The sequence below is a fragment of the Castor canadensis genome, chromosome 2 (genome assembly GCF_047511655.1).
Source record: "Castor canadensis chromosome 2, mCasCan1.hap1v2, whole genome shotgun sequence".
NCBI lineage: Eukaryota > Metazoa > Chordata > Mammalia > Rodentia > Castoridae > Castor > Castor canadensis.
In genome coordinates, this window is record NC_133387.1 from 55606101 (window position 1) to 55619603 (window position 13503).

The window sequence follows — 13503 nt, forward strand, 5'->3', positions numbered from 1 at the left end:
TAATGAATAACCTTGCTTGATGGTGTGTGGGTGCTTCTCCTTTTCTCATTTTAATGTGGCCATCTCAGTTCATGGTATGCTAATTGCTCCTGCATAGAGGACAGACCTCATACAGCTGCCTGTGTGTAGCTCTGTGAACACATGCTGTCAACAGTTGTTAGAATGTATTTATTTCTCACGTTATACTTCTCAATGAGGGAGATCCTGCTTTATCTTACTGTCCTATGCACATCATAGTTACTGGTGCTTACTAAAAGTTGAACTCTGTAGAACTATAAACTCTAAGAAAGAACTCTAGACCCCAAATCTTCTTTATTAAGTAATTTGAAGTTTCTTTTTCCCATTGGTTACGTATAGACTAGGATTTTCCATCTCAGTGTATTAGAATGGACAAAGATAATCTGTTCCAGTTTACAAAATCATGCTTCTGGGCTTGTATGCTGGCTCATGCCTATAATCCAAGCAACTCGGGAGGCTAAAACAGGATGATTGTGGTTTGAGGCCAGCCTGGGCAAAGGTTAGGGAGACTGTATCTCAAGATCAAGCTACATGTGGTGGCACAGACCAGTTATCACAGTCACATGGGAAGTGAGGCCAGACTGACAAAGTTAACATGAGATGCTATTTGAAAAGTAAACTAAAAAATCATAAAGGACTGGGGACATGGCTCAAGTAGTAGAGTGCTTGCCTACAAGTGTGAGACCTTGAATTCAATTCTCAGTACCACAAAAAAAAAAAAAAAGAAAAAAACTCGCTTTATGCAACAGAAAACTATTGTTAGTTCTCATGTTAACTAATATTTATGCAAAAAAGTACATCCAGAAAGTCTTTATAGGTATCTAGAAGTCTACCTCTGCATACAGTTTACAACTGTGATTTAAGAATAGGGAATTTTTTTAGTGTATTTCTCACTTTGAACATAAACATTTATTCCCCTTTTTGTTTTTATCTTAAGAAAATTTTGGAACTTATTAAGGGAAGTTTTACTAATGAAAGTGACTTTTATCATTTTTAGGTTGGGAAGTGGCTGGAGATCACATCCAGAGTGGAGCTGGAGGTTCTGATAACGATTACCTGATATTAAACTTGCACATCCCAGGATTTAAGTAAGGAAAACCAATTCTGATTTCTTTCTATAAGAATCTTCACACCTACTTTCCTAGAGAAATAGATGAAGTAGGACTGCCTTTTATAGAACATATTAGTATTGCAAAGTATTTACTAAATAACAATTTGTCACAGAGTGATGCATTGTATTTAAGAATATCTGTTGAATCAGTCACTGATTCAACATGAATATTAGTAGATGTTACCTAGATGAAGCTGAAAAATTTAACAGTATTACATCTAAAGGTATAATAATTATGATTCTTAGAGGCTTCATGAAGAAAAATTTATCTAAGCTGCCTGCAGGATTATTGTTTTGCATGTATCTATTTTTCTTTGTTTTTATCTGTAGAATAGTATATTGCAAATTTATTTATCTCATTTTGCTCTAGTCCCCTATGCTGAGATTTCTCAGTAGGAGCCTTTTTCTTGTTTTAGGGTCAGCACAGTATTTACATCAAGAGTCAAGTCTGTTACCATAGCTGTGTAGACTTCACCAAAGACCCAGTAAGGAAGGGAGCTGTGCGTCAGGAAAAGTAGAGTAGGGGAAGAGAAAAGGATGATTTTCAGTTTAATGAGAAAAATGGCTTAATTTTGTTCCAGATTGTATTTAGAAAATACTATAAATGTTGCAATTTTAATCTGTCAAATAGACCACCAACATCTCTGACTGGAGCCACAGGTTCTGAACTAGGGAGAATAACATTTGTCTTTGAGACCCTCTGTTCTGCGGACTGTGTTCTATACTTCATGGTGGTAAGTGGAAGAGCAACTTTTGAAGGAAAATTTCGAAGTTTATCATTCTCTTTTGAGTATGAATTCATTTACAGAAGTTGGTATAAGAATCCCATTTTTCTTGCCATTCTTAGGGTTCACTAAGAAATCACTAAGACTTGTGTAATTAAAGTCCAGAAAGAAAGTATTCATTACTTATAGGGAGATATAAATAAGGGGGCCAAGGTGAATGATAGAGGTCAGAGATTATTAATCTGTAGGAAGTTCTTCATAAAAATAAGGCACCAGTAGAAATAAAATTCTCCCATGATAACCAGTTAGCAATTTAAACCATCAGAAGAGAAAATATATTGATAATTAAGGGCAAAAAATAAATGGTGGTATAGAGCATAAGAAAGAGAAAATTTTTTATTGTTAAATTTAATACAAATTTACACCAAGGTATTTACTATGCCCTTCTCCTAAATTTTCCCATTCATTCTCTACATGTGATTTAAATCTCAACTCCTAGCTTGAGAAATGAAGAATGCAAATTTCACCAAGACCTCATGTGTATTTTAGGAGGTTGCTGGCCAGGGTTTTAACATAATTAGATAGTGACTCATAAACCTGCTTTGTTTTTATTTGTGTTTTTTCCCCAGTGACCCTTTAGCAACTAGACAATAGTCCATGTATTATTTCCTCCATGATATGCAAGATATGTGGAGATTTAAATATTTTATTTGTGATTGCTAACAGCTTAAATAGAGGTGAACTATTTTGTTCTGAAAATAAAGGTAGTGATAGTAACAGCAAAAGATCATAGATAATTTTTAATACAACTATCTACTATACCACAAAATCCAATAAGTCTTCAGGTCTCTCAATTCTGCTCCCTTATTTCTTTAATATGTTATTTCCTAGTCAGTGCCATTTCTGAAATTCAGATTCTTATTATCTTTCACCTAGACTGTTCAGTAATCTCCTATCCTTTATTTTCATTTCTACTTTCTCATGCATGCTGCTATTAAATTATCTCTATAAATAATAAAAACAGTAGTAGAGATATGAACCACAAAATTACCCCCTGTCTCACAGCAGCAATTCTTAATATTCTTTCTTTCTCTCTCTCTCTCTCTTTTTTTTTTGATCTGCTGGGTGTTCATTGTGGCATTTACAAAATTGTTACAATATAGTGAATATATCATACTTGAATTCACCCCCTCCATCATTCTCCTTTATTTCCCCTTCCCCCATTCCTGGAATAGTTTCAACAGGTCTCATTTTTCCATTTACATACCTCTATACACAGTATTTGCACTATATTCACCCACCTATACCCTTTCCCCTCATCTTCCCCTCTCCCACTGAGTCAACCCTCCAAGACAGGACCTGTTGTACCCTCCTGTTCTCGACTTTTGTAAAAGGAAAAAATGACATTTTTTTTTGTCTAAGATAACTATACAGGAGTTTCCTTCTGACATTTCCACGTGTATATGTATTATAACCTGAATTGCTTCATCTCCTTTATTTTTCTCCTTTCTACATTAGTCTCCTTCTTATGGTAGCTTCAACTGGTTTAAAAATTCTATGTTCATTCTTATATAGAGAGTACATCAACCATATTCATTTTCTTTCTTTATTTTTTTATTTTATTCATATGTACATACAATGTTTGGGTCATTTCTCCCCCCTGCCCCCTCCCTTAACAACCCCATCCCCTCCCTCTCCCCCACTACCCCCTTGCTTCCAGGCAGAAACTATTTTGCCCTTATCTTTAATTTTGTTGTTGTTGTTTTTAATGCAATTGGTATTCATTTTATTTTATTTTTTTATTGATATGTGCATACAATATTTGGGTCATTTTTCCCTCCTTCCCCTACTCCCTCCCTTAACCCCCACCCTTCACCTTTTTCCTCTCCCCCTCACCCCCTTGCTACCCGGCAGAAACTATTTGCCCTTATCTCTAATTTTGTTGAAGAGAGCGTATAAGCAATAATAGGAAGGAACAAGGGTTTTTGCTAGTTGAGATAAGGATAGCTATACAGGGAGTTGACTCACATTGATTTCCAGTGCATGTGTGTTACCTTCTAGGTTAATTTTTCTTGATCTAACCTTTTCTCTAGTTCCTGGTCCCCTTTCTCCTATTGGCCTCGGTTGCTTTAAAGTATCTGCTTTAATTTCTCTGTGTTGAGGGCAACAAATGCTATCTAGTTTTTGAGGTGTCTGACCTATCCTCATACCTCCCTTGTGTGCTCTTGCTTTATCATGTAATCAAAGTCCAATTCCCTTGTTGTGTTTGCCCTTGATCTAATGTCCGCATATGAGGGAGAACATATGATTTTTGGTCTTTTGGGCCAGGCTAACCTCACTCAGAATGATGTTCTCCAAGTCCATCCATTTACCAGAGAATGATAACATTTCGTTCTTCGTGGCTGCATAAAATTCCATTGTGTATAAATACCACATTTTCATAATCCATTCATCAGTAGTGGGGAATCTTGGCTGTTTCCATAACTTGGCTATTGTGAATAGTGCTGCAATAAACATGGGTGTGCAGGTGCATCTGGAGTAACCTGTGTCACGGTCTTTTGGGTATATCCCCAAGAGTGGTATTGCTGGATCATATGGTAGATCAATGTTTAACTTGCAATTCCCGTCAAAATTCCAATGACATTCAAAAGAGATTGAAAAATCTACCGTTAGATTTATATGGAAACACAAGAGGCCATGAATAGCCAAGGCAATACTCAGTCAAAAGAACAATGCTGGAGGTATCACGATACCCGACTTCAAACTATATTACAAAGCAATAACAATAAAAAAATAACAATAAAAAAATGGTACTGGCACAGAAACAGACATGAAGACCAGTGGAACAGAATAGAGGACCCAGATATGAAGCTACACAATTATAACCAACTAGTCTTTGACAAAGGCGCTAAAAATATACGATGGAGAAATAGCAGCCTCTTCAACAAAAACTGCTGGGGAAACTGGTTAGCAGTCTGCAAAAAACTGAAATCCATGTTTATCACCCTATACCAATATTAACTCAAAATGGATCAAGGAGCTCAATATCAGACCCCAAACTCTAATATTTTCTCCCACTCTGTGGGTGTTTTCTTTAGTTTAGAGACCATTTCTTTTGAGCAGAAGCTTTTTAGTTTTATGAAGTCCCATTTATCTATGCTATCTTTTAGTTGCTGAGATTCTGGGGTTCCATTGAGAAAGTCTTGCCTATACCTATTAGTTCCAAAGTATTTCCTACTCTTTCCTGTACCAACTTTCAAGTTTGGGGTCTGATATTGAGATCCTTGATCCATTTTGAGTTAATATTGGTATAGGGTGGTAAACATGGATCTAGTTTCAGTGTTTTGCAGACTGCTAACCAGTTTTCCCAGCAGTTTTTGTTGAAGAGGCTGCTATTTCTCCATCGTATATTTTTAGCGCCTTTGTCAAAGACTAGTTGGTTATAGTTGTGTGGCTTCATATCTGGGTCCTCTATTCTGTTCCACTGGTCTTCATGTCTGTTTCTGTGGCAGAAACCATGCTGTTTTTATTGTTATTGCTTTGTAATATAGTTTGAAGTCAGGTATTGTGATACCTCCTGCATTGTTCCTTTGACTGAGTATTGCCTTGGCTATTCGTGGCCTCTTGTGTTTCCATATAAATTTCACAGTAGATTTTTCAATGCTTTTAATGAATGTCATTGGAATTTTGATGGGAATTGCATTAAGCATGTAGATTACTTTTGGGAGTATAGACATTTTTACTATGTTGATTCTACCAATCCATGAGCATGGGAGATCTCTCCACTTTCTATAGTCTTCCTCAATCTCTTTCTTCAGAAGTTTATAGTTTTCCTTGTTGAGGTCATTCACATCCTTTGTGAAGTTTACACCTAGGTTTTTGATTTTTTTTGAGGCTATTGTAAATGGAATTGTTTTCATATATTCTTTCTCTGTTTGTTCATTATTAGTGTATAGAAATGCTAATGATTTTTCTATGTTGATTTTATATCATGCTACCTTGCTATAGCTGTTGATGGTGTCTAGGAGCTTTTGAGTAGAGTTTTTTGGGTCTTTAAGGTATAGGATCATATCATCTGCAAATAGGGATATTTTGAGTTTCTTTATCTATTTGTATTCCTTTTATTCCTTCTTCTTGCCTAATTGCTCTGGCTATGAATTCCAGTACTATGTTGAATAGGAGTGGAGATAGTGGACATCCTTGTCTCATTCCTGTTTTTAGAGGGAATGGTTTCAGTTCTTCACTGTGAAGTATAATGCTGGCTGTAGGTTTATCATTTATAGTTTTTATAATGTTGAGGTACTTTCCTTCTATTCCTAATTTTCTTAGCACTTTGATCATGAAATGGTGTTGGATCTTATCAAAGGCTTTTTCTGCATCTGTGAGATGATCAAATGGTTTTTGTCTTTGCTTCTGTTAATGTGGTTTATTGATTTTCGTAGGTTGAACCACCCCTGCATTCCCGGGATGAAGCCTACTTGGTCATGGTGAATGATGTTTTTGCTGTGTTGTTGAATTCAGCTTGCCATTATTTTATTGAGGATTTTTGCATCAATGTTCATTAAGGAGATTGGCCTGTAGTTCTCCTTTTTGGAGGTGTCTTTGCCTGGTTTTGGGATAAGTGTAATACTGGCTTCATAAAATGTGATTGGCAGTTTTCCTTCCCTTTCTATTGCGTGGAACAGTTTAAGGAGGGTTGGTATTAGTTCTTCTTTAAAGGTCTGATAGAATTCAGCAGAGAATCCATCAGGTCCTGGACTTTTCTTTTTGGGGAGACTCTTGATTGCTGCTTCAATTTCATTTTGTGTTATACATCTATTCAGGTGATTAATTTCCTCTTGGTTCAGTTTTGGATGATCATAAGTATCTAGAAATCTGTCCATTTCTTTAAGATTTTTGAATTTATTTGAATATAGGTTCTCAAAGTAGTCTCTGATGGACTTCTATGGTGTTTGTTGTTATCTCCCCTTTTGCACTCCTGATTTTACTAGTTTGAGTTTTTTCTCTCCTCATTTTGGTCAGGTTTGCCAGGGGTCTATTGATCTTGTTTATTTTTTCAAAGAACCAACTTTTTGTTTCATTAATTCTTTGTATGGTTTTTTTGATTTCTATTTCATTGATTTCAGCTCTTATTTTTATTATTTCTCTCCTTCTGCATGTTTTGGGATTTTCTTGTTCTTGTTTCTCTAGGAGTTTGAAATGTATCATTAGGTCATTGATTTGAGATCTTTCAGTCTTTTTAATATATGCACTCATGGCTATAAACTTTCCTCTCAGGACTGCCTTAGCTGTGTCCCATAGATTCCGGTAGGTTGTGTTTTCACTTTCATTGACTTCCAGGAACTTTTTAATTTCCTCTTTTATTTCATCAATGACCCATTGTTCATTAAGCAATGAGTTATTCAGTTTCCAGGTGTTTGCATGTTTTTTGTCTTTATTTTTGTTGTTGAGTTCTAGTTTTATTACATTGTGATCAGATACAATGCATAGTATAATTTCTATTGTCTTATATTTGCTGAGGCTTGCTTTGTGCCCTAGGATATGATCTATTTTGGAGAAGGTTCTGTGGGCTGCTGAGAAGAATGTACACTGTGTAGAAGTTGGACATCAACTAGGTCCATTTGATCTATGGTATATTTTAGATATAGGACTTCTTTATTGATTTTTTTGTTTGGATGACCTATCTGTTGATGATAGTGGGGTGTTAAAGTCTCCCACGACCACTGTGTTGGAGCTAATATATGCTTTTAGGTCCTTCAGGATATGTTTGATGAAGTTGGGTGCAATGACATTGGGTGCATTATAGGTTGATAATTGTTATTTCCTTTTGGTCTCTTTCCCCCTTTATTAGTATGACATGTCCTTCTTTATCTCATTTGATCAGTGTAGGTTTGAAGTCTACTTTGTCAGAGATAAGTATTGCTACTCCTGCCTGTTTTTGGGGGGTCATTGGCTTGGTTAGTCTTCTTCCAGCCTTTCTTCCAAAGCCTATGCTTATTTCTATAGGTGAGATGGGTCTCCTGTAAGTAAAAACTTGTTGGGTCTTCCTTTTTTAATCCAGTTCATCAAATGGTGCCTTTTGATGGGGGAATTAAGTCCATTAACATTAAGTGTTAGTACTGATAGGTATGTGGTGATTCCTGTCATTTGGTTGTCTTAGTTTTATGAAGATTTGATGTGTGTACCTAAATTGATGTTACTCTCTACTTTCTTGCTTTTTCTTTTCCTGTAGTTTGGTACTATCTGCCATTTCATGGTTATGTTGGATTTCACTTTCTGTGTGCAGAATCCCTTGAAGAATCTTTTGTAGTGGTGTCTTTGTGGTCATAAATTGTTTTAGTTTCTGCTTATCATGGAAGACTTTTATTGCTCCATCTATTTTGAATGATAGTTTTGCTGGGTAGAGTATCCTGGGGTTGAAGTTATTTTCATTCAGTGCCCAGAAGACCTCATGCCAAGCTCTTCTTGCTTTTAATGTTTTCTTGAGAAGTCTGCTGTGATTTTGATGGGTTTACCTTTGTGTTTGTTTTTTCTCTCTTACAGCCTTCAATATTCTTTCTCAAGTCTCTGTACTTGTTGTTTTAATGATAATATGCCAAGGGTAGTTCTATTTTGGTCAGGTCTTTTTGGTGTTCTGGAGGCCTCTTGCACCTGTATGGGCATAGATTTCTCTAAATTTGGGAAATTTTCTGTAATTATTTTGTTGAATATATTATGCACTCCCTTTGCTTGCATCTCTTCTCCTTCTTCAATGCCCATGATTCTCAGGTTTGGTTTTTGATGGAGTCAGTAAGTTCTTGCATTTTCTTTTCACAGGTCTTAAGTTTTTTGACTAATAGTTCTTTGGTTTTTCCTTTAATTACCATTTCATCTTCGAGTTCTGAGATTCTGTCTTCTGCTTATTCTATTCTGCTGGATTGGCCTTCCATTTTGTTCTGCATTTCTGAGGTTTTCCATATCCTCAGTCATTTCCTCTTTAATATTGTCTATTTTCGTCCTGGTTCATTTATCTCTTTATTTATCATGTTCTTTGTTTCACTTTTGTGTTTATACAGTGCTTCTATAGTTTCTTTTATTTGTTCTTGTGTTTTCTCAAATTCTCTAATTTTGTTGTCTTGGAATTTGTTGAGTGTCTCCTGTACATTTTGGTTGACCATATCCAGTATCATCTCTATAAAATGCTCATTAATTACTTGCAGGATTTCTTCTTTCAGGTGTTCTTGTGAGCTTCATTGGGTTCTTTGGCATAGTTTATCTTCATTTTGTTGGACTTTGGATCTGAGTATCTGTTTTCTTTATTTCCCTCTGGTTCCTGTACAAATTCATTACTGGGGGGAAACTGGTTTCCCTCTTTTTTCCGTCTTTCTGTCATTGCCCTTTCTATTGTTACTGTCCCTGTACTGTGTGTAATTCAGTATTGTCTAGCTTATAATAATAACAATGGTGATGTCTAGAATGGAAGGGTGAGAGGAGAGGGAAAGCAAAGAAGGTAAAGAAAAAGGGAAAAACAAAAGCACACAACTAAAACAAACAAACAACAACAAAAAACCAGTGCCAAAGAGATAAATAGGGAGAGATAGTGTACTAATCAATGGTAAGCTAAACAGGCATTAGAGAGACAGAGAGAGGATTAAAAAAAAAATCCCCAAGTTCAAATGCAATAAAGTTTCAGTCTTAATAATTTTGGTGTTAGTCCCTCAGCCTCCAATCCTGGATACAGTGTCTCAGAAGTAGTTCAGTCCTTGTCTCATCAAAGGGGAAAAAAACCAAAAAACAGACAAACAGAAAAAACCAAACCAAACCAAAACAAAAATCCCAAGTTCAAATGCAATACAGTTGCAGTTAATCCTTCAGCTTCCAGTTCTAGTTCCGTTGTTGTCTCATCAAAGGAAGCGAAAAAAAAGGAAAAAAAGTGTCTGGAGATAGCTTTGTGAATGTCTATCTGAGGCTGTAGCTCACCTGCCTGCTGCTGTCAGTTAGCTGTTGCTGGAGGCTTTATTGATTGCAGATCTCAGGAGTGAGCTTAACACTCACTCAGCCCCTCAGGCTTTGTTTATTTAGAGTTCTCCTGGGCAGGACAGCCACTGTTACAAGCTTTCCCTTCTGCTAGCACAGTGGGGAGGGTGGCGCTACACCAGCCTTCTCCAGCCTACTTGTTTATTTACAGACCATGTGGGAAATGCCCCTTTCCCGCTCTCCAGTGGAACCCTCCTCAGGACAGTCACTGTTACAAGCTTTCCTGCTCCAAGGTTGCTGGGCAGGGTCCGCCACTCCTGCCTTCTCAGGCCGGCTTGTTTATTTACAGTTCTGTGAGGGATTGCTCCTCCCCCCATCTTCAGTGCTTAGGGTGCCCTGCCTTCTTTGCTATGTGTCTTTTTGTTGTTGTTGTTTATTATCCAGTTTGGTTTTTTCCTCTTTTTTTCTCTGGGTGGGGGTCAGTCTGTGCAGGGGGCTATGCTGGTCTGGCCCAGGGTTGTTTGTTGGAGTACCATGTGCCGCTTAGCTCACCTGGTGATCTACTTCTCTTCAGCTGGTAGCAGCTGGTGTTTGGCGGTGCGGGACTCCTCCTGGTTTCTCTGTTTGCCATGGAGTGGGGATGCTATGCGCAGGCTGGGGGTGTGGAGGAGTCAGAGTTTTACCTCTTCCTGGTGGTTTTTCCTGCAAGGTGTATATCCAGCATCTCTCCAAGATTTTACTTTAGGAAGCACACTTTCTGCTTCCTCCCTCTAGTTGCCATCTTGCTTTCCTCCATATTCACCTTCTTAACTTCCATCTTTTATCCTCCCTCTCCTGTATGTGATCTTGCCTTAAGTGTGACCTGTTTTTCATAATATTGCTGGATTTGTATTAGGTCTATATTCCCCATATGAGAGAAAACATGCAGATTTTGGGCTTTTCTTATCTTGGCTAACTTCACTTAAGATGATGTTTTCCAATTCCATCCATTTACCTGCAAATGACAAAATTTCATTCTTCTTTGTGGCTAAATCAAATTCTGTTGTATATAAATATCACATTTTCTTAATCCATTTATCAGTAATGGGTCATCTTGGCTGTTACCATATCTTAGCTATTGTGAATAATGCTGCAATAAACATGGATGTGCAGGTGTCTTTATTGTAACCTGACTTAAATTTCTTTGGGTATATCCCTAGGAGTGGTATTGCTGTATCATATGGTAGTTCTATTTTTAGTTTTTAAAGGAGCCTCCATACTGTGTTCCATAGTGGTCGTACTAATTTGCATTCCCACCAGCACTGTATGAGGGTTCCTTTTTCCCCACATCCTTGCCAACATTTGTTGTTTCTGTTCTTGATGCTAGCTATTCTGACAGGAATGAGATGGAATCTTAATGTAGTTTTGAATTGCATTTTCTTTATGGCCAGGGATGTTGAACATTTCTTCATGTGTTTTTTGGCCACTTGTACTTCTTCCTTTGAAAAATTTCTGTTCAGTTCATTTACCCATTTCTTCACTGGGTCATTGATTTTGGGGGGAGTTTAATTTTTTGAGTTCTCTGTGTATTCTGGTTATTAATCCCTTGTCAGATGTATAGCTGGCAAAGATTTTCTTCCATTCTGTGGGCAGTCTCTTCAACTTGGTGACCATTTCTTTTGTTGGGCAGAAGTTTTTTAATTTCATGTAGTCCTATTTGTCAATCCTTTCTCTTAGTTGCTGAGCCATTTGAGTTCTACAGAGGAAGTCATTGCCTATGCCTATTGATTCTAGTGTATTCCCTGCTCTTTCCTGTACTAGCTTCAAAGTTTTAGGTTTTATATTAAGGTACTCAATCCACTTTGAGTTATACAGGGTGAAAGATACGGGTTTAGTTTCAGTTTTCTATATGCAGTTATCCAGTTTTCCCAGCAACAATTGTTGGAGAGACTGTCTATTCTCCATTATGTTTTTGGCACCTTAACAAAAAATCAGATGGGTGTAGCTGCGTGAATTCATATTTGGGTACTCTATTGTGTTGCACTGGTCTTCAGATCTGGTTTTGTGCCAGTACCATGCTGTTCTTGTTGCTATGGCTCTATAAAATACTTTGAAGTAGGGTATTGTGATACCTCCAGTGTTGCTCCTTAATTATTAATGGTCTTTTGTGCTTCCAAATGAACTTTAGGGTTGATTTTTCAATTTCTGTGATACATTGGAATTTTGATGGGGATTGCATTGAATATATAGATTGCTTTTGGTAACATGGCATTTTTATAATATTGATTCTAGCAATCTATGCACATGGGAAATCTTTCCATCTTCTATAGTCTTCTTCAATTTCTTTCTTCAGTGGGTTAGTTTTCCTAATAGAGGTGTTTCACATCCTTTTGTTAAGTTTAGTCCTAGGTATTTTATTTTTTAGAGGCTATTGTAAATGGAATTATTTTTCTATATTCTTTCTTAGTCTGTTCATTGTTGCTATATAGAATAGCTACTGACTTTTGTAAATTGATTTTGTGTCCTGATACTTTGCTGAGGCTCCTTATGGTGTCTAGGAGTTTTTTGGTGGAGTTTTTCAGACTATGTTGTCTGCAAATTGGGATAGCTTGACTTTTTCCTTTCCAATTTGTATTCCTTTTATTTCTTCTTCCTGTCTTATTGCTGTGGTTGGGAATTCCAAGACTGTTGAGTAAGAGGGGAGAGAGTGGACACCCTTGTTTCCTTCCTGACTTTAGAGGAAATGGTTTCAATTTTTCCCCATTTAGTATGATGTTGGCTATAGGCTCATCATGTATAGCCATTATTATGATGAGGTACATTACTTCTATTCCTAGTTTCAACAGAGCTTTTATCATGTAGGGATGTTGAATTTGGTTGAAGACTTTTTCTGCCATCTATTGAGATGTTCATGTGGTTTTTGTCTTTGCTTCTGTTAATGTGCTGTATTACATTTAATGATTTGTGTATTTCGAGCCATCCCTGCATCCCTAGGGTGAAACCAACTTGATCATAGTGTATGATCTTTTTGATATCCTGCTGAATTTGGTTTGCCAAAGTTTTATTGAGGTTTGTGCATCCTAGTTCATTAAAGAGATTGACCTATAATTTTCTTTTTGTGTATGTCCTTGTCTGGTTTTGGGATGAGTGTAATGCTGGCTACATAAAATGAGTTTGACAGTCTTCCTTCTCTTTTTATTTTGTGGAAAAGTTTGAGGAGTGTTGTTATTAGTTCATCTTCAAAGGTCTGGTAGAATTCAGTACTGAATCCATCTTTTTTGGGAGACTATTGCTGCTGCAATTTCATTGCTTGTTATAGATTTGTTTAGGTGATTAATATCCTCTTAGTTCAATTTTGGATGGTCATATGTATCTAGAAATTTGTCCATTTCTTCTAGATTTTCCAACTTACTTGAATATACATTTTCAAAAAAGTCCCTAATGCTTCCCTGGATTTCCTTGGTGTTTGTTGTTATCTCCCCTTTCTCATTTCTAATTTTATTCATTTGCATCTTTTCTCTCCTCATTTTGTCATATTTGTGAGGGCTTTGTAATCTTATTTATCTTTTCAAAAAACCAGCTTTTTGTTTCATTGAGTTTTTGTATTTTTTTTTCTCTATTTCATTGATTTCAGCCTTTATTTTTATTATTTCTCTCCTGTTTGTTTGGGTTTAGTTTGTTTTTATTTTTCTTGGCGTTTGAGATGCAGCATCA

At 36.6% G+C, this 13503-nt stretch overlaps 1 protein-coding gene across 3 annotated transcripts in view; it reads left to right on the forward strand.

Annotated features, from left to right (window-relative positions):
* Elapor2 (endosome-lysosome associated apoptosis and autophagy regulator family member 2) overlaps positions 1-13503 on the forward strand; it is a 205424-nt gene that overhangs the window by 145922 nt on the left and 45999 nt on the right. For all 3 annotated transcript variants that reach the window (XM_074064857.1, XM_074064855.1, XM_074064856.1), the window contains exons 11-12: positions 1016-1106; positions 1761-1863. In XM_074064857.1, the coding sequence (XP_073920958.1) occupies positions 1016-1106; positions 1761-1863 (194 nt within the window). The remainder of the gene's footprint in view (positions 1-1015; positions 1107-1760; positions 1864-13503) is intronic.